Source organism: Cuculus canorus, chromosome 15 (genome assembly GCF_017976375.1).
Source record: "Cuculus canorus isolate bCucCan1 chromosome 15, bCucCan1.pri, whole genome shotgun sequence".
In the NCBI taxonomy this organism is placed as follows: domain Eukaryota; kingdom Metazoa; phylum Chordata; class Aves; order Cuculiformes; family Cuculidae; genus Cuculus; species Cuculus canorus.
This window is the reverse complement of record NC_071415.1, coordinates 9776795-9797811: the sequence shown is the minus strand read 5'-3', so window position 1 is coordinate 9797811 and position 21017 is coordinate 9776795. Positions and strand designations below refer to the sequence as shown.

The 21017-nt window shown below is 54.8% G+C and overlaps 2 protein-coding genes across 6 annotated transcripts in view; one reads left to right on the top strand and one right to left on the bottom strand.

Moving 5' to 3' along the window:
• Window positions 1-21017, top strand: part of SLC5A10 (solute carrier family 5 member 10) — a 41313-nt gene that overhangs the window by 11878 nt on the left and 8418 nt on the right. For all 5 annotated transcript variants that reach the window (XM_054080506.1, XM_054080502.1, XM_054080503.1 and 2 more), the window contains 2 exons: window positions 2351-2556; window positions 4855-4990. In XM_054080506.1, coding sequence (XP_053936481.1) covers window positions 2351-2556; window positions 4855-4990 — 342 coding nt within the window. The remainder of the gene's footprint in view (window positions 1-2350; window positions 2557-4854; window positions 4991-21017) is intronic.
• On the bottom strand, window positions 2522-20486 carry FAM83G (family with sequence similarity 83 member G). The gene is made up of 5 exons (XM_009562180.2): window positions 19330-20486; window positions 12481-12648; window positions 8778-8902; window positions 6550-7993; window positions 2522-3080 (listed from the first exon to the last, which is right to left on the bottom strand). The coding sequence occupies exons 1-5, from the start codon at window positions 19822-19824 to the stop codon at window positions 2661-2663; spliced, it is 2652 nt and encodes an 883-aa protein (XP_009560475.2). The 5' UTR covers window positions 19825-20486; the 3' UTR covers window positions 2522-2660.

Below are 21017 nucleotides of genomic sequence, written 5' to 3'. Positions count from 1 at the left end.
GTCCATGTGATCCAATAGATTGTTCAAGCATTTGAGAGCAAAGCAGCATTCCTGGTTTTGCTCTGGAAATCTCGCAGCAGTGCTGTGGTGAGGTCTTCAGACAGGATCCCACCATGTGGGGATGTGCACGGCAGTAGTCAGGGTCGAGATGCGATGCTGATGCTGCTGGAGAGAATTTCTTTGGGATGCGCAGAGCACTGTGCCTCCCTCCTGGTTCTCATCTGTTAAGGTGGAACCACACCAGGTCTGCTCTGCCCAGAGCGTTGCCTCCCCTGCTGCTGCTGAAGGGGAAAATGATGCATTGCTTGGCTCCGAGGTTCATCTCCTGAGGGAGAACAGGAGAGATGCACAAATCCTCTTGGGTATGATGCTGGGCTGAGCAGTCCCGAGTCAGACAACAAATGGGCGCAGACTTGAGGAGCTGTAGATAAATCCCTTTGCTTAACAGTTACCTCAGTGGCTGCTTCGGTTGTGCCAGTGGTGGCTCTGCTTGGCTTCAGCATCACCAGCGAGAGACGGTGCCATCCTCCACCCCACACCGTGTTCACCTTGGGGACATTTATCCCAGCACGGTCCACAAGCTGCAGCCTGGGGTTTGCAGGCTGAGTTCCCACTGCCTTGAGGTTTTTGCACCCTGCTCTTCTGTCCCAACAAGCGTAAGTGTCGTGACTTGTCAGCAAACACCTCTGGGGAGGGAGCAGGCTCTGCACCCCCAGGTGCAAATCTCACCTTTCAGGACTCACCCTCTGCTTCTGGAGAGCCTTTGTTGGTGTCCAACGCCCATGCAAAGCTTGGGAGTAGCCGGTGCCTGGATAAACCAAGCGCTGGAGGGCGGCCAGGGCTGCTTGCGCAAGAGCAGGAGGAGTTTCCAAACGCTGACTCGCTGTGAAAGATGGGGGGGGGGCTGGTTCACAAAGTGGGGGCACAGTGGGTGATGCCTCTTTGCAAACTGCCCCAAAGCCTCAGGTCAGGGGGATGCCCTGGGATGGGGACAGGGCTGTAACGGACACGGCAGAGCTGCAGGGAGAGGGCTGTACTTCAGCAGGAGAGAACAATGGAGCACGATGGGTGTCTTGGAAACTGGAATTTGCTCAAGCTGGCATTTGATGGTGATCCCAGTGTCCAGCATCTAATGCCCGAGGGATTTGTGTTTGGTCTAAAGACAGCAGCGCTCATGGGCACAATTCTGTAGGAGGGCGACTTCTCAGGAGCGCATTCCCACCCTGTGCTGCCACGCTGGAGGGCACCGGGCTGAGGGTCTGGACTGCAGAACATGAGCAGGGGTGGAAGAGATGCAGGATATCACAGCTGGGACCAGGCCAGGGGAGATCCACCGAGGGAGGCTTGTGGGTCTTGCTTTGAGTCTCCCTTCCATGAGATCCATGGAGGCTATGGAGCCTCCTCTCTTCTCTTGAGTGTCAGCAGCTGCTGTGGGGATGAGGGTCCCAACGCGCCTCCTTGCTCGTCTCCTCCATGGCTGCTGCAAGGGTGGCTGCAGCACATGGGAGAGCGGGGCGGGTGCCTCCCATCCCTCCCTGCTCCAAAGAGGAATGCCTCTGGCTCCAAAATTCTCCCGCTGGAGGTAGAGGGAGTTGCAAGGAACGTTCAGCGTGTGCCCCCCAGGAGTGGGGAGGCAGTGGGGGGCCGGGGCACAGCCTGGGGCTGGTTGGCAGCTCCTGCTGGGGGGTGGCAGATGTGGTGTGGGCAGGAGAAAGCACCAGGGCAGCTGCCAGGGGCTGGGAGGCTTGCTTGCTAGGGCTTGTTCATGCTCCTCAGTAGGTTCAGGCTAAGACCTAGATCTTAGATCCCATTTCCTAGGAAAAATGCAGTGAAGAGCATCCTTTTTTTCTTTTTTTTTGTTTCCCCACTGGATGCTGAGGTTTGGGGATGGAGCTGCGTGGGAGGTGCTGGGGAAATGCTCAGAGGGGTAGAAAACATTTTGCTGGACACTTGTGCCAAGGCGCCTTGAGCTGTAGTCGATCAAGTCAAAGGCTGACTAATTTTGCATTTTAACAGTCCTAGGCAAGTTTCCTCTGCTCTGGGACTGAGAAGCTTTTAATAAACACATTGCTTGTACAGTACAAGGTCAAAAGAGGTGGGGCCCTTGAGGAGCCTTTGTCCCAGGAGACGGGTCACCCTCCAAAGGGAGGGTGGGTATAATGGGACCTGCTGTGCAAAATGTTAATAGAAGAGTCTCTTAAATACCTAGAAGAAAACACAATCATGAATGAGCCCTCCCTCTCTGGGCAATGCTTCTGAGTTAATGAGTTGGTGAGAGTTTTTCCAGCTGATCTCATGGACCACTGGGTTTTACTCAATTCTAACCAGCCTCCCCAATGATGCTTTCCAGCTTTTAATGAGATTGGAGGTTACCCCAACCTGGAAGAGGCCTATTTAAAAGCCATGCCATCCAAGATTGTTCCCAACACTACCTGCCACCTGCCCAGAGCGGACGCAATGCACCTCTTCCGAGACCCAGTCTCTGGAGATCTGCCCTGGACCGGGATGACTTTCGGGCTGTCTATCATGGCCACGTGGTACTGGTGCACCGACCAGGTAAATGTAAACAAGAATCCCCTGTCCCATGTAACACGGCGTTGCCTGGTGTCCAGGCACGCTCTACTATTGCTCTCGCCCTTGAAGTCCACCTGCATTAGCGCCTAGTGGTCCTTCTCGCTGGTGGTCTCGGGGGGCTTCTTTTTGGAGTCAATAGAAGCACCTGGAGCTCCCGCAACCCTGTTCTTGAGGTGCTTTGACTGGGACAGTTTGGAGAGCGGGATGCCAAGGGGTGTCCTCATCTCCTCAGTTGTCTTCTGGCTTTCTGGTAGGGAGGTTAAGCGTTTGCCTGATGCTCTGGGGTTGCCTGGTGAGAGGTGGCCGGGCTGCGTGGGCTTGCTGGGGCTGAAGGCTTTGCTCTGCCAGTAAGGCTGGCTGCTTGCAATGGTCTTTTTGGGTTCAGCTCCATCACCTCTGTATTTGGTGGCCCCGGGGGGTTTCTCATGTGTTGGGGAGCAGGAGACCTCCTTGCCTTGTTCTCTGCCTGTGGGGTTCCTGGGTCGGTAGCGGTAGATGTGCATCCCCTGTTTGTTAAAGAGCAGAAGAAGAGATGAGCTATTGCTGTTTAAGGGTGCTGTTCCCTGCAAGGACATCCCTTCACATAGCTGTGACACTGACTTGGTCCTCACGGACAAGTCCCTCTGCCACTTCGTGTAATCCCTTGCCCAAATTCTTCTGAGACCTGTGGCAGCTCAAAACTGCCCGAAGTGTTCACCATTGCTGCACCTCTGACTTCTTGCTTTGGCAATGCACTGTCTTGCACATTGCAGCATCTCAGCAGCTGCTTCCCAAGCAGCCCCCGCAGCACGAAGGCTGTCCTGAGTCACGTCAGTGCCACCTGGAGATCCAGGACCAAGGATGCCAGCAGCACATCAATGCCTTCTCTCTAGCAGGAACATAAGCACCCGTCTTAATCATCTAAGCACTCATTTTGGGGCCCAAAGAGCATTCAGTCATCCAGATGCAGCCTGTGGGATTAGGTGGCTACCAAGATTAGATGAAAGGATGGAAGGTTGGGAGAGGAGGTGGAGTCAGGAGATAACAGTGAGCTCCAAAAACACTGCAGAGGTGGCTCTGATTAGCCGGGTTGAGAGACACGTTTGGATCAGGTCTAATCTTAATTCTGGACGGGCTAAGGCCTTAACGTATGGCTGTGGTCACCAGATATTTATCTTTCTCTTTGGGTGTGTCTGCACCACAACCCAGAGGTGTAATTGCACCCCGTGCAGATGTAGCTGGGCGAGATTTGATCTAGCAAGCGCAGGTGCTGGTGGCAGGATGAGCCGGGGCTGGGAGGCTGCGGAGCCAGCTGCACCAACCTGCCCTGCCTCCGCCGAGACCCCGGCGTGCCGCCAGCGCCGTATCTCCACCGTGCTGCTGGCATCATCTCAGTGTATGGTCATTTAGTCTGGATATCCCAGTGGTCCTTGAGCAGAAACCTTCTGCTTTGACCAGGAGGGTTGCACTACAGCAGTTTGGCTTAGGTAATGCCAGGTTGATTGAACTGGATTGCTTAAAAGCTGTGCTAAGGTCTGAGATGTCTTCAGGTGTGGGTGGTTGAGGGTGAGTTAGTTCCTCCTCTCCCTTGGAAGTCGTCGTGTGCCTGACGCCGTGACTGAGCTGCTTGGTGGGTCCTGCAGCCCCTGATATGCTCTGATTCTCAGGCAGAAGTTAAATCGTAGCTTCCTTGAGCATCCCACCCTGCGACCTGGTTCCTCTTGCCTACCACGAGCCAGTGCTCGCTCAGGAATTGCCAAATCCTGCTGGATGCTCAGTGCCTTTCTGTCTCTAAAGGAGACTCTGGGCTCCTTTAAAGTCAGAGTTTCCTATGGATGTTGCCTATTTGAGAGATTTTGCCTCAGAGCCCAAGGGCTGGAAGCATCGTGAGTGGACATGGCTTGGCCAGAGCTTTGAGGTGCAGTGGTTTGAGCAGTGTGGGTGGTGGAATTGTGGTAGGAAGAGGCTGAACTCAGTGTCCGCTTCACTGTAGGCACTCTTTGGGGATGAGATTGAATGCAATGGGCAAGAAAGGAGAGGAGAGTGGTGGGGAATTGTTGCTACTGGTGGGAGGGTGTGCTGCTGTGGTCACACCGGGCTCTTGTGGTGCTATGGCACAACACCAACCCGCTGCTGGTCTGCAAAGAAACCCAGCCCGTGGGTTGGGTACACAACTATGCTGTGTTTGGGCCTGATGGCCAATGGTTCTAGAGTTTGGGGATGCTTGGGACACAGTCTGGCAAGGAGGAGGCTGCTGTGGAATAGGAGGTGGCTTGGCCATCCAGCCCTGCTCTCCCACAGGTCATTGTCCAGCGGTCGCTCTCTGCTAAGAGCCTGAGTCACGCCAAGGCTGGCTCCATCTTGGCCAGCTACCTGAAGATGCTGCCCTTGTTCGTTATCATCATGCCAGGGATGATCAGCAGGGTCCTGTACCCAGGTAAGGGCTGCGTCGTGCGGGCACGGAGCTGTCAGGGTGGGCATTTTGCCTGTCATGAAGCCATAAATGGGAGGGGACCTTGTCTGGAAGCCTCTGATCTGCCCAGACCTGCAGGAGGGAGAGGGGGACAGGAGAGGACCTGAGTGTCCCCAGTGTTCTCCTTGTGCCTGCAGTGCATCAGCCAGCGCTGCTGTGCTCTACTGACTGTGCAACCGGCTGGGAACAGGGTTCCATGTATTTAGGCAAGGCAATGCTCCAGGAACAACTTGGATGTTCTCAAAGAGGTGGAAAATGTGATCTTTCCCCTGAGCGAACCTCCACATGCGTTTTGGGCTGCACTGGGCTACGGGTCAGCACACGAGAAATGTGGACCCAGAATGAAAATAGTTGGTCGGGATTAGTGGTGATTCCTTTTGGATTCAAGAGGGTTCATCAATGATTCCTTTGGTTTATTATTTTCACACACGGGAGAAGCTGTTCTCTGCACATTTCCTTCAGCCGAGCCCTGGCTTTCCTAGGCCAAATGGTGCGTTAATTATCTGCCTCGCATCAAAGTGCCAGAACGAGTTATTGCAGGAACATCAGCACACCCGGCCACCCTGAACAAGGTGGCAGCTGGGACCTGGGTAATAGAGCATCAAAGGGCTCGGAGCTCCTCACCCTGCAGGGCGCATGGAGATATTTGATGTGCAAGGATTAAAACCCTGCTCTGGGCTCTGTGTCACTGGCTGGAAGGGGAGAAGCAAGCGGACTCTGGGCCAGTAAATTTAATTCCCTGTAAGTACAGATTAGATGCTCAGCTGGGGTGATCTGAGGTGGCTTCAGCAATTTCAGCTGCTGATGTAGCCCTGGAGGTTTGAATGCCCTGAAAACAGCAGGTGGGGAGCCTTGAGAAACCAAACTGTTGGTAGTGGTGCAGGAGGCTGCAGCGCTTCAGTGGGAATAGGGGTTTGACCCTGCGGTCCCCTGCCTGGGTGGGACGATGCTCCTGCTGCAGCAGGTTGCCGGGTGCTCCTCAGGGATGACAAGGGCTGGCATCAGTAGTGGGTCAGCCACGAAGCTGCTGACTGCAACACTTGCCTGCAGAGGTTGCCATCCCTGTTTCTCTGCCTAATTATGTGTCCGAGTGCTTTTCCTTTGATGTTAATCATCTTTGCAAGGAGGTAGAAAACAAGCCTGAGAAGGACACGCCTGCATGCAGTCTGTCCCTGGCTGGGCACGATGCCACTGCTGATGGGCTGTGGGACAGAGCCCGATGCTACGGGATAACCTTTCATACCCCGAAGCCTCCCCTTTGTCTTCCGTTCCCACTACCCTCCCAGACACCTGGAGCCGTGGCGTGTCCACCGCCTTCCCAGCCACGAGCACATGCTGGTGACTCTGGCCATTGCCATGTGTAGGGCATTACTGTCCCATACAGGGAGTCTGATCTCTGCATCTAGGACGCAACACAAGCTAGAGGTGACACCACACCTTGGCTGAGCTGGCTGGGTCATCTCCAGGTTTGTAAACTTTGTAGGACGGAGAAACAGAAGGAGGGTTTTAGCAAGAAGTCCTACCTGTGCGGCAGTGCTGGGGTAGGAGCTGTTGCCGTCCAGGATGGTGCGGGGCAGCACACATCTAATCTCTACCGCGTTGCTCCTCCTCTTTGTCAGGTCTTCCATGCGGATGTGCTTCATGGACGGGAGGCTCCCCAAAGGGCTGAGGAAGGTGCCCCGGCTGATGTGAGGGTCGCTGAGCTTCCTCTGCATGGGCAGGATCTCACCATTGTGGGTGACATCCGAGTTGGTTCGCCGGAGTGGCCCATAGCGATCCCTCACCTCAAAATACTCATCTGAGATGGAGGAGGCATTGGAGCGGCGGTAGCTGTGGTCAGCAGAGCTGCTGGAGTAGCTCTCCTGGTCACTGAGAGTGATGTACTCCTCTTCCTCCTCCTCTTCCTCTTCTCCCAGCCCATTTTGAGTACAGGGAGGCTCTCTGTCCTCCTGTGGCCCCACTGCTGGCCGGTCTGGCTGGAGATGACAGGTCTCTGTTGAAGTTCTGTGGGGGTTCTCCTCTGGTTCCTGCTTCACACCACCATGGTCAGCTGGTGATGGTTGTGTATCACCCTCTGGGACAGCACCGCTGTCACAGGGTGCGATGACTTTTGTCACAAGGACACCAAAGGGGATGGTTCTTGGCTTTGGAACTGGGGGCTTGATGTCCTCCCGTGTCTCCTCTGTTGGCTTCAAGCAATGGCCCAGTGGTGAAGTGGCAAATGTTCCTGCTTGCTTAGTTGTCCAGCTGGTGCCTTCAGTGGGGCTGGTGGTGGGGGCTGGGAGAGGTTCCGTGGAGGTCTGTGAGATCTGTCTTTGGCAGGGGGACACCAGAAGTGGCTCTTGGTCCTTTTTCTTGTTCTCCATCTCCCTATTCTTCAGCATCTGCCGGTGCTGGGCACTGGCCTGCGAGACATCGCAGACTTTGATGCGGTTCATCTGTGAGAGCTTCACGTCCTTTATCCTGGGGTCAATAATGTTGATGTAGCCCAAGACTTCGCTCCCGGGCTCGGGATCAGGCTCGACCCAGGTGGGCAGGTAGTCAAACATGTTGGCTTTCTCTAGATTGAGGAGGCCAGGGTGGATGAGAAGGGAGATGTCTGCCATGTCACCGTGCCTGTCGCCCGCCTGGCCCTCAGGCAGGGCTTTGACTTTGTTGTCTGTCTTCTGCGTTTTGTCCTGGTTCTCAGATGAAGTCTTGCTGATCTGGTCGGCGCTCTTGGCCTTCACCAGGGCGTATTTAGGGTTTATCAGCTTCTTTACCACGGCGTTGGCGGGGGTCACTGGCACGATGGAGGGCAGCGTTACAGGCTCGGGTTCAGGCTCTTCTCCCATGGAGATGGACTTGAGGCTCACTCCCTTGGACATGAGGTAGAGCTCCTGGAACTGCTTGTCGAATGCTTCCACCACTTGGCCTGAGAGGACAGTGATGACGTTTCGGTCCGTCCTCGCTGCGGACCAGGTGAAGCTGGAAGAGAAACACATTGAAAACTCTGAGCGCTCACTGGTAAATAACAGACATCTCCTCAACCCTGGTTTCCCCAGGGGATCGATGGTGCGAGCACAGACATGATCTCACTGTAAACATTAATAATAATGAGATTGTAGAATTAGCTCTCGTCCCAAATTAGAAGGGTTGAAGTCTTGAGCACAGTGGAACTTGAAGTGAAAATTAAAGGTATTTGCTGTGGGCCAGGTTTTCACTTTCATGTTGGCTGCTCTTCCTTTCTCAGTTTGACTTAGTTAAGAAAAGCGACTCGTAAATGGGGGTGTTTTTTGTTGTGGCCAGAAAGGAGGAAATGTTTCAGTTCCATGTTTATGAAACTTGTCTTTTAGGGCTGAAAAGTTTACTGAGGCTGATCTGTTTCTACCCAAGTAAGTTTTTATTTGGACAAACTGGAAATTACTTTGGGTAGGAAATATTTACCTGGAGAAGTTGAGGTTAACGAGGGAGTTGGGACTGGCTGAGGCTTGGTGCTCTTGTCCTCCCTGGTGCTCTTTGGCACAAACAGTTGGTGTCTCCCACCACTTTTGAGAAGGAGGAATGTCCTGCACTTGGCTGTGGGGTGGTGGGGACCCCTTGGGTCCTGCTCCATATCTCAGGCTGGCTTTGCAAAATCATCTCCCAGTTTAAGAGGAGTGACCGGGTCCTGAAGCCAGGCTGGGCAAGTCTGGATCTAGACCACTAGGTCCAGGTTAGTCCTTTGACCAACACCTCTATGAGGTGGGCAAGAGGAGACACCACTGATTACCTGTAGGATCCACACATAGCCCGGTCCCCGTCCACAAACATGAACTTCTGGGCCAAAGCTCCTTTGAACTTTGTGGCCGAGCGTGTGAAAAACTCTGTCCCACCCGTGCTCCGGACTCGCAGGTTCTGCAAAGCAAAGGCAGAGGCATGAGTAAAGGGCTGGTCAGAACAACAATCACCCTCCTGTTAGTGCTCCCCAAGATGCTCCACAGCCCCTCTGAGGAGTGGAAAATCTCTTCATGGCCCGCTCAGAGGAGGCCATTGCAATGGGAAGATAAAATAACTTGCCCAAGGCCATGCAGCAAACCGTGGACTTGGCTTCATGAATTTCCTGCTTTGCCCATGTGTTGCGCAGTGTTTTTCACCTCTTGAACCTGGTGCTGCCCGTGTCCGTGGGTGAGCAGTGTGTGGTACTGCTGCCAAACTGTTTCCACCTCCTGTGGTCTATGCTAATGTCACCACGGGAGAGGTGATTCTTCATCTCTTCCCCACCAGAATATGTACAAGGAAGGGATTTTAGGGGGAGTGGTGACCCCAGGACCGTATACAATGACTTGGTGGCAGTGGGCCTGTCCTTCACTAGGTTTTCCCCTTGCTGTTCTCCTGAACTGGAACATCTGGCCCTGGTTTTAAGGGTCGTGCGGAGGTGGTTGGGGAGTGGGGTGTCCCCCAGCAAGGACCCTGGGCATGGAGGGAAGGGCTGGCTCTGATAAGATGATTTTTATCTTCAGTATGGCTCATGCCTCGCTGCTTCACTCTGGAGGGCACCAATATGTTTCTGCAGCTGAGCTGATAGCATCTTCCACTGCAATGGTCAAATGGTCTCCCGTGGGTGGGGAGAAAATATTTTCTTATAAAAACACCTGCATTCCTCCTGTTTCTGCTGGGATCTTGATAATGCCATTGCCACAGGCACTGTGCCGTCCTCCTGTTCCTGCTGGGGTGTTGATAATGCCATTGCCACAGGCGCTGTGCCGTCACTGGGTCATGCCCTCCATGGTTGTTTTTCTGCATGTTTTTATGTTGGGGGTTTTTTTTAACAAAAAAAGGCACCTGAAGTATTTGTCCTTCCCCCCTCCAGGCTTCCTCATCTGCTGACGTCTCCTCTCTCCCTGTAGACCATGACCCAGCTCCGTGCCGAGCTCCAGCAGCTCCGCTCCCTGGCAGGAGGGACAGGAATTCAGTGCTGGTTTTAGCTAGGTGTGAAAGCAAAGGCTTTCCCTGTCTTTCCAGGGAGGTTTTACACGTGGAGTGGAGAAGTTTGGAGCTTTCCTTTGGTACCTTTTTCCTTTTTGTCCCTAGTGTTTGCCTTTTGCCTGGTGTGGCTGGGGGGAAACTGGTCCTGAGTGTCCCAGTGTCTGGCAGTGGGAAAGTGGTCCCGAGCGCCCCGGTGTCCAGCAGCAGGCAGCACTGGAGATGCTGGGGTCTGGCTGGTAAGCAGATTTGGGTGGCAATTCCCATCCCTATCCTGTGTTGTCCGTATGCATGGAGCTGCTGAGAGCGCGGTAGCTCCTGGGGTTTGCCTGCTGGGCAATGCTCGCAGCCAAAGCTGAGCCCTCTGCCCATCGCCAGCCAGGGCGTCAGCCTCTCCCGCTCCGAGCCAGATCTTTCCACAAAGGCAAAAAGCAGCTGTGGGTTTTACTCAGGGAACGCCCAAGGGAACAAAACTCCCCAGGAGCAAAAGGTGCCGGTTACTTTTCCCTTCCTCCTCGCTCCTTGCGCATCTCTGCTGTTAGGTAAGATCTGTTTATTTAATCTCTTCCAAGAAGAGCGCGCTGTAAGCGAGCGCCCGGCGCTGGCCGCCTGCCGAGCCCGGGACCTGGTGAATCATTCCCCAAACACTCGCCATTGCTCAACGAAGAGACCGCCTTGCCCAAGCCGGCTTGCTAATTGTGAAGCATGGAAGGCGCTGAGATAACAATGTTTCGTTAGCATCTCCTGGATTACGAAGCAGCTCGTAGACGCTGCCCTACTTTCCTCATAGCCTCCTACCCTGCTGCTTCCCATGCCAGCAAACTGCCTGCGATACGTGGCAAATCCCAACTTCTAGACATTTGCCGAGCTCTGCAGATGTTCTCCTGCTTTTCCAGTCCTGCCACCGAGCTGCTAACGCGTTGAAACACCGCTGTGCGTCAGCTCTGGCTTTTCTGGTCTCGGAGCAGCAGCAGTCTGCAGGATACCAGACGCTTTGGGGAGTTTGGACATGGGTAAAAGCTCAGCTGAGTCTGCTTTAATTGTTGTGAGCAGCAATTAAGCAGGGCTGATGGATTTAGTGGCTGGAGAAGGTGCAAGGCTGGGCCGGCTGGTGCTTTTGGCTTCCTGGATTTGAGGGATCCTGAGACCTGCCTGTGTCCCTGCCCTGCTCCAGCCCAGCGTGAGGGTGTTGCGGCTCATTCGTGTTCCTGCTCGGTTGGGGGTTTGCCCTCACTGTAAGCAAATTTGGCGAGCTTGCCTGGGCATGGACCTCCCCGCCAGCCTTTTGGCAGCCGGTATACACGGCCGGGTGACGTCAGGTGCAGAAACATCACTTTTCTGCCAAGCAACAGGCGAGGCTGAGCAACTCACAGCCAGCGGGTGAAGCACAGCTGGGAGAGGGGTGGCCGCAAGCCCTGACGTGAAACTGCTGAGCTGCTGCGGTGTGTTTGCATCTGGTGCTGTTGATGGGAGTGTTGTGCCCAGCGGAGAGCACGGACCCTCTGCAGCTGGAGCGAGGGTTCCTTGCTCCTGCTGCTGCTCCTGAGGCTGATGTATCCCCCTGTCCTCCCCTCTGCCCCTTTGTTTTCCTCTGCCTTTGCACAAGCACCGTGCCAGGTGATTTTCTCTGCACCCCTTGCACGCACAGGCGCGTGTAAGGGGATTGGGGACCGAGTCCCTGTGTTGCCAGGCATCCCCCACGCTGCTTTATCTTCTCTCGTTTCAAACAGGACTCGTGCTCAGGAGAGATGCCGCGTGCAGCTGCCAGCACCCCTGGGGCTGGTGCACATGGCATGTGTGGACACATCCGTCCTGTCCGTGTGCTGCCCGGTGAGGGCATCCTTGGCAGCTGCCGGGGCCGAGGGCAGCGTGGGTGCCTCCCTGCTCTGCTCCTGGCTCCGTGCTGGGGCGGAGGCTCCAGAAAAGGGGAAAATCGAGTCTTCTAATTCCAGCCTCTGACTTGCGGGAAAGCCTGAAAGCAAGAGAACTGGCAGGTGGTTGCTCCTGCTGGTGCTGCCCCCGGGGCAGGAGTTGGCATGGGGTTGGCAGCATTGCAGATCCAGCCCTGGCAGAGCATCTGCCTCTTGTACTTCCCTCTTGATGGCTTCTTCAGCTGGAGGAGCTGAGCTAGTGGGTTTGCCCTGGGCTTTGCTGTTCCCTGCCCAAATCTTGCCCACATTTCTGAGGCCACAGCTTTGCCTGAATACTCCTTTGCCCCCAAAATAGCTCTGGCTGGGTACTAGCAGCCCTGCAGACTCTATGCATCCAGCTTTGCTGAGTGGAAATCCATGTTCCTGTCTCTCATCCATTTCCCTCCATCCTGCCTCTCTTGGATTTGGGCATCACCTTCAGCTTTGGCTACAGGAAAAATGGACTAAACTCATCTAGCACAGCCCCAAGTCTGGGGCCTGTTATACCCACAGGACAAGAGAGAGCAGGGCTGATAGCTCTGATTATCTCCCTATGTTAGAGGAGGTCATCTGGCCCCAGACCCTTTGGGCCATCCTTACCTTCAAGTGCCCGGCGTGCATCTGGGCTCGCTCGCACATCTGAAGGAAGTGCTTCACATTGGTCTCATCCAAAATGATATAGACTCCCACTTTCCTCTTGAAGCCTGAGTCCAGGAGGTCTTTGAAGATGTCTACATCGGTGAACATGTCCATGACCACAGCAATGACCTGGAGAGAGGAGAGAGATGAGTCTGAGGACCATGGCCAGGTGACAACACAAGATACAGCTGAAGCAAGGAGCTCGCTCTCTAGAAGGTCAGGATTTGGTGTGGGGAAGCCTCCAGCGAGCCCAAGGGTGGGAAACAGGAGTCCACAGTCCCATTCCTCTGCTGTCACTATGGGAGATTCCATCCCTGGTGGTGGCCTGTAGCATAATACACTTTTGAAATATTGATTTCTGAAGGTGAATCTAACTTTCTTGCCTTTAACAAGCTCTACAAATGTCAGAGTCCAGTTCCTGGCTAAGAAGTTTTGCTGTGTTGGCTCTGCCTGTGGCCCCATCATGGGGAGCAGCAGAAAGGGAAACCCACGATGCAATGATGTGTCTGTCTGAGGGCACATTGGATGAGGTGGTTGCTGCCTCTGAGGTGTTCATGCCTGCTTGAATTGAGAGAAACGGTGTAAAAATAGCTAGAAGTGACTCTAAGCTTGGTCGAAAGTATCAGAACTCCCCTGGGGTGTATTTGGGAGCTGAAATAACTTTTAATAGCTCATAAAACCCCAGGCCTGGATACAAGTTGATGGAGTTGCTTGGAAGCAGATGGGAGGTGGTGGCTCCCACTGCCTGTGTCCGGCTCCTGTCCCACACCAGGGCCATGAGGCCAGAGCAGAGCACTGGAAGGAGGTGGTGTTTGTCATCAGCACTGCTGTCGTCTCTGTCTCATAGCCCTCTGGGTGCTCAGGGTGCTACTCCTGCTGTGCAAACCCCCGTAGGCATCTCTCTGTCCTCCTAGGCTCTAGAAACGCAGAGCAGAGCTGGGGTGGCTGTGCCAGCACCCTGTGCAAGGACAGTAGGATTTGGCACTAAATAGCGTAACCGTTCTTTGCAAACCAGAGCTGCCTTTGTACCCAGGGCGTTTGCTGCCAGGGTGAGTCCTGCGTGTGGTAGGAAAACACGTCTGTGCTGGGATTTTGCTGGGATGGCTGCCTAAGCACCAAATTTCACTCCAAGTCCATGGATAACCTTAACATAAGAAGGCTATGGAGCTGTTGAAGGGGTCCAGAGGAGGACACAAAGATGATCCAAGGGCTGGAGCACCTTCCATATGAGGGCAGGCTGAGAGAGTTGGGGTTGTTCAGCCTGGAGAAGAGAAGGCTCCAGGGAGACCTTACAGTACCTGAAAGGGCTACAAGAAAGCTGGGGAGGGACTGTGGGCTTGTAGTGATACGATGAGGGGGAATGGGTATAAACTGGAGAGGGGCAGATTTAGACTGGACATGAGGAAGAATTTGTTTACGGTGAGAGTGGTGAGACACTGGCACAGGGTGGCTGCCCCATCCCTGGAGGTGTTCCAGGCCAGGTTGGATGGGAGTTGGAGCCCCTGATCCAGTGGGAGGTGTCCCTGCCCATGGCAGGAGATTGGAACTGAATGATCTTTAAGGTCCCTTTCAACCCAAACTATTCTATGATTCTGTCAGAAACCCATTGATGCCCCCATCTCTGCAGATGTTCTGGGCGATGTCTTGTGTCAGGGAGAGATGCTCTGAGCTCTCGCGCCTCTCGGCCTGTTGCCCTTCCAGGAGGGCTCCACTGGCCACCGCGCATAGCCGAGATGGGGAGGACACTGACATGGGAGTGCCACGCTGGGGGGTGACACAGGGAGACTCCAGGATGCTCCTCCCTCAGGAGGGAAGGGATTGGGATGGTGCCAGGTGTTTGCACACTCAGGCATGTCCAGTCTTGGGCTCTCAAAGCACCAAGTTGCCTTTTAATTAGTTTTGTGCCACAGGAGGTGGAGACCTCTAATTAAGAAGAGGATCATGTGCTATGACACTGCCGGCTCTTCCCTTCCTTTTCTGCAGGCGATGGGGCAAAGAGTGAAGCTGCGTGGGAAGCCGTGACCCACGCCAGCTCTGGTGCCACCCTGACCTTCCCAAACCTGGCCACACACAAACATTTTGGGAAATGTCAGTGAGCAGAGCCAGAGGGGACGTTATGGCTCTGCCACTTGATTTTAACTGAATTCCCATTTATCTTCACCCGAGAGCCTCTCAACAGGCTTTGCTGTGACAGCATAAATCCTCACTCCCTCACGCACCTACTCTTGTTTGTGGCAAATCCTTATCATCCTGGTGGGGAAACTGAGGCAGAAAACCAGGCACTGGCTTTGCAAGGGTTGCCCAGCGAGGGTTACCCTCGTCTCATTGATGGTGGAAAGTGGGATGGGTTCAAAGATACTCTTAAAGCTCAGGGCTTGGCTTTTCCATTTACAGCAAAGAAGTGGGGAGGAGCTGTGCTGTCTGCCATGAGTCCTGAGTGAGGGGCATCTGAGCTCAAGGAGGTGGGTTTGGTGGCAGAGGCTTTGCTCCATCTCTGCACCGATGCTCCCTGTGGCTGTAGTCACGTCACTCAACCCGCACATTGTGTTTTCTTTTGCGGGAGGGAGTTGAGGACTTATAAAATGAGGATGAGGATAGTATTTGCCTTCATTTTGGGAGGAAAAGTGCATTTTCCCACCATGCTCCTGGCGTTCTCAAGGTGTTGGCTGGCTGCTACGGCTCTGAAGACAGGGAGCTTTGCAGGGGTGTGAGCAGGGCACGGTGAGGTCCCTCACCCCAAGCCGCTCTCGCGCAGGGATGGTGAGCAGGCAGCGCGCTGCAGGCAGTCGCCAGGTGGGCTGGCATGGGCAGCGGAAGGGCAGCTCGGCTTTCATCTGTTTGCCCACATTTTTAACCCTCCTGCTCGGTTGATGCATCGTGTCATCACAGAGCACTTCTGCTTCCCTCCCCATCGCATCTTGCCTGCAGGACAGGCTTGGCTTTGGTTTGTCACCAGGTGCTCACACCAGTGTGCCAATGTGCTGCCCTGGCACAAAATGGGCTGAGAGAGCGAGGACGGTGCTGCAGCACTTCTGATACGATGACTGTCCAGGGGTGAGATCTACTGATCGGCTGCCAACCCCTGAACCTCGGGTGGGACCAGTTGAGTCTGGGCTGAACCCAAGGGACAGGGTTTAATCTGCAAAGAATGGAGGTCTGTTTGCTCCAGAGGAGTGAAATCCTGTGTGCTGTCTGCTTCCCAGCCTAAAGAATGGAATCGTTTGGAGCAAACCGTGCTGTCCTGCTGAGGGGAGCGTGCTTGGCACCCTTGTCCCTGTCACCTCCACCAGGGCAGCGCTCAGCATGCCCCCACACTTGGTGCCGGGGAGGTCCAGCGGCAGGAGAGCTGCTCCTCTTCCCAAAGCTCCTTTGTGTCATCCTAGGAAGCTTTGCCATCCCTTTGCCATCCATCTGGAGGGTGTGGAGAAGACCAGTCCCAAATCAACAGCTGGATGCTCCCAACACCCAAACAGGTGATGCTTTTCTTCCCAAGATCCATTGAATGCAGTGGATGTGCAGGTGCCAGATCTCAACACCCCTTGGAGCGGTGAGCATTGCATCCCCTTGGATGCTGGGAAATGGCGTTAGGATCCTTCTGAAGGGCTTTGATGGGCACCTAAACTGCAGGATCATGTTTTATAGAGGAAATGACAGCACTCTCTTAGCTCACTCTGACTCATCAGATAATGACTTTTGGGGCACACCACGTGGGCATCTAATAAATTAGGCAGGCACCAAAGCACAATTAGAGGAAGCATGTTGGGATGAGGTGGGACAAGTAACGTTAATAATTGCTCTCTCCAATTGACCCTTTCATCCAGGAACAGCAGAAGGTCTTGTAAACAGTAATTAATAGGACCTCCCAACCTTTGCTGGAAGTTGCTCAGGGTAATTATGTCACCACAGTGCAGAGAGGTCAGACTCGCTGCTGTCTCTGGTGGCTTTTGGCTGAGATCGGTGTTTTCAGCCTGCTCTGGTTTCTGGTCAGATAAAGCCCAAATCTGGAGAAGAAGAGAGAAGGGAGATCTTCCTTCCTACCCATTCTGTGAGCTTTGCAACCTGAGGGAATCCACACTGAGGGAGAGATGGCCATACCAGAGCTGGACCCGGTGAATGTCTCCAGGTGGTGCACCACGTCCCTGACCCACCTTCCTTAGTGGCCCACAAAGATGGGGATTTGCTGGGAGAGCAGGGCCATAGCCCCAGGATCCTGCCTCTCTTCACTCCTAGTTATTCCCAGAAAGAGGAGGGGATCATTTGCATCCGCTGCTCCGGCTCGCCTGGGTTTGCCTCTCCGCAGTGCAAAGCAAAAGCTCTGAACTCAGCAGCGTTTGGCCCTGTTCCTGCAAGCAAGTAGGTTCATCAGCACCATCAAAGGGGCCTCACATCTCGGCTCTTGGCTCCCTTGCCCCAGCTCTGAGCTGCCGTGAGCCGACCCAGCGTCAGCCACGCTGACGTGGGCTCTGAACTTTCCTCAGCCAGGCTGTCTGTCAGGTGAACTCTGCTCCTCTGGCCATGGGACAGCAACCTGCACGGAGATGTTTGAGGTTCGGCATCTGAGAGCACTTCAGACCAACGGCTGGAGCAAGGGTCTTCCTCTGGGATGCAATACTTAAGCTTCCCTAAGCCTATGCTCCTTCACAGGCAGATGAAGAGCGCTGCTGTTCCCTGGTGGGATGGGACAATTTGGCAGGGATCTCTGCAGAGTGGCCCAAGGTACACTGCAGGATGGACAGAGAACATGGACAGACTATGTGACATCTGATGGGATGGCAGCTGGACTGTCCCTCTGTCCACTCTTGTCTTCCTCAGCCAAACTCTTTCACCTCCATGAAGACTTTAAGCCTCAGCTGAAATCTCTGGGCGCAGAGGATGATGGTCTAGCCCAGTGTCCCCATGCTTAGGAGCACCTGCACCAGCGGTCACCTGGGCTCAGCTGCATGGGAAGTTCAGCTGCGGTGCTTGTTTAAGATCCTTTTTTATGGGGTAGGAGACCTCTGGAAGAACCCTGCCTGTCAGACCCTGTAACTCCTGCCATGCCCAGACCCTGCTGGCTGTAGGCTTGAAGCACACACCCATCTCTATGTTTCCTGGGGTGCCATAAGCTCTGAGCAGGCTCCTGCACATCACCAGTGGTGTCATCATGTCCCATCCCACCAGAAGGGAGTACCTGGACCAGGAGGCAGTGCCCAGCCCTGCTCATGAGGCGTCAAGGTACCGGTGACAAGCATGGCATCATCAATTAGGGCCACATCCCTGTGGCTTGGAGAGGCTCCAAGGAGAGGTGGGGGTGGATCAGGCGGGAGAGCCTGTCGGCTGCTCCCTGACTCAACCTCCTGGCTCTGCTGAGCAGGAGGAGGGTGGTGGGATGACTCAGGAGATGCCGCTTGTGGAGGAGAAGGGGGGGGGCAGGCGGGAAGTGGTGAGTAGGCAAAGCCAGGCAGGACCTGCAAGTGCAGGTGAGATGCAGCTGGAAGGACCTGAAGGTGAGACATTATTTGTAGTGGGGAAGTTTTCCCATCTCATGGGACTTCAGCTCTCCCTTCCCTTTGTCCTTACTGCAAACTCCTTTGGTGAGTTGCAGGTAAGGAGAGGTGACCTCAACTCTTTCCAGGTGACAGTGGCCAGAGGTGGCTCCTGCCTGCAGTGGGGTAGCCTCGATCCCTCACATCGGCCACCCCCGCGAGCCACCTCGCTGGGATGCATTGGGAGATCAGTTTTCCTGCCTGAGCCCGGGCTCTTTGTGCTCAGCCCGTGGTCCTCTGGTCCTGGAGAGGTTCTGCCACCAGGCTGCCCTCTCTCCTGACAGGATCTGCAAAGTCCAGCATCAACCTTAGCCATGAGTCTCTAGAACCATGTAGACCCAATGCCTCGCAGCTTGTCTTGCCTGCTCCATGGTCTCCCCCTTTTCCTGCTGAAACATCCTTGGAGGATGAGGTGCCCCTTCCTCAGAGCCGGATTTCCGAAGGGAGCAGACGCGCAGAGCTCAAAGGGCTCCAACCACCAGCACCTAGAATCCAGCAGGTACTGACGTCTCCTGCATTTCCCAGCTTGGACTGGGTCACTAGGAAATACAGCTATCCCTGCCCACCACCTCTGGCCTTCAACGTGTGCCACCATCGCCCTCCTTCCCTGGTCCTCCTGCCCATGACACCAGGCTGGTCCCATCACTCATCCATTCCAGCTCCCTGCTCCTCGGTTTGATGCCACTGGAGAACAAGCCCAAATCCCCTTGGCATCTCTCTAGCCTTGTCCTACACATCCGCTTATTGTTTTCCTCTTAAAGCCAGGATGAGGCCAACTTGAAGAGCCCTGGCAATCTGAGGCCGAGCTTGACCCTCCCACACGTCAGCGCCACACCGGTGGCTTTGGCCACTTTGCCCCAGGGCTGAGTTTGGCTCCTCTGGTTCCTGCGTGTTGCCACATGCAGTCACACAGGGCTCTGGGAATGATGATTGTTGGGCTCCTGGCATCGCGGGCTTGCACCTAAGAAGCAGCTTAACCCATTTTTTTTCTCCCCAGAGGTTTTCTCCCACAGCCCTGTAGGGACCTTGTGATTAATAACGCTGCCGTATGGATCATGGGAAGGGGTGTGTTGCTCCCAGGGAGTGTTGGACCAGCATCTTCAGCAAAATCCAATCCCCAGAAATTGATTACACAGAATGAACACAGAAAAAACCCGACGCTTGACCCCCGTGCCTTTGCTTGGGCAGAGCTCCCCACAGGACAGGGATCACCCGGCTGAGCAGGATTTAGGATCTGTCCGCGTCAGGACAGCCCGGGGCAAATCCTGTCCGCGGCACACCTCACCTTCTGAGCCTGGCAGATCATCTTCCGCACCACCTCCTTGATGTGCGCTTGCCCCTCAATGGGTGGCTGCATGTAGACAGTGGCACGGGTGACACCACGGTAAGCGATGGTCTCTGGCCAGCCGAGGTCCAGCTGGGGGATGGAGCGGTCCGACCTCTGGGGCCAGTACTCCAGGGATGGGGCCACATCCTGCTCATCGCCTTGGCTGTTGTGATCACCTTCGCTCTCCCCTGTGCTGCTGCCATGGCGCGGGATGTACTCGGAGCCTGGGTCGTATGTTTCCAGCGTGTCCAGGATCTTCCTTAGCTCCAGCTCGGAGAGGAAGTCCCTGATGTTCTCTTTCTTTAGGACCTCATAGAAGGCATCGGGGCCACGGGAGGCCAGTGCCTCCAGGGCCAGGCGTTGCTCCTCGCTGTAGAAGAACTCAGGCTTGGACTCACTGGACCTCCAGTTGACGTGGCTGTCATCCAGGCACTGTACCTGGGAGAAAGCCATGGTGACCGTGCGTGCCCCCTCTCCAAAGGGAGCTCTGTATGCTCAGCAAGTGCCGGATGTCGACGATAAATAAGGAGTTAGTTATCCCCCGCTCTTTAAATACACAATTTGCTTTGCCCTCCCTGGCACAATGCAGCCGGAGAAAAACGCCGCTCCCTTCTCCTCCGGCTCCTGCCAGGCCAGAGCTCTTCACCAGCAAGGAGGATTCGGTTTCTTGCTTGCTCCTGGCTCCAGGCAAGGAAAGCGGATCTTCCCACGACCGGGGCTGTGCAACAGGGCAGAAACAGCCCTGGGTGCCCGTGCACCACCGGGAAGGTCCTCTACCTCCGGGCCCACACTCTTCTCATCCTCCGCTCTTCCAAGACAAGGTGCTAATACTGGATAAAAGAAGTGGAAAACAAACGAAAGGCAGAGAAAAGCAGGATTTCTGAGGCCAAAAGCTGTCCGTCGTTATTGTTCCTGGAGAACTGGGTCAGCCAGTGGGTTTTGTGGCGGTGAACATCTCCGCCAGCCTCTTGTGCATCGCCTTGGCTGCCAGGTCGATTATTTCGGGCTCCTGCCAACGTGCACAGTGCCGGGCCGGACAGGTAACAGCAAGAAGTGAAAAGAGGAAAAGCAAAAGAGTGATTCATCGCTCCGCCCTGCCCCACCTGCCGTCACATGTTGCTTTCATACATTCCCACCCCGCTTGCATGTTAACTCTTTCGGCTGGTGAGTCCTCGCACCTCCACGCTGGCCCCAGCATCCCCTGGGACCACGCGGGTGTGAGAGGTCGGTGGGCGGCTGGGGAGGGCTTTGGGTGTTGGTCTTATATAAAAAGAAAAAAAAAGGTGATTCTTCCCTGAAATCTCCCCATCTCCAGCTGTGCCAGCTGCTAAGTCAATATTTTCCAGGAAAGCAGCTCTGCCTTGTGGTTAACCCCTCCTGTGCTGAGTGCGAAGACCCCCCTGCTAGTGCAAGTGCTTGGAGCCCAGGTGGGTCCTGGGGGGCAGCACTGAGATGGAGCTACTATAATGGTTCAAAGCTGCACCTGAGGGTTTAGATTGAACGTTAGGAAGCATTTCTTTACTGACAGGGTAGTCAAACCCTGGAACAGGCTTCCTAGAGTGGTGGTCCATGCCCCAAGCCTGTTGGTGTTGTAGAGGTGTTTGGATAATGCCCTTAACAACATGCACGGTGCGAGGTTTTCAGCA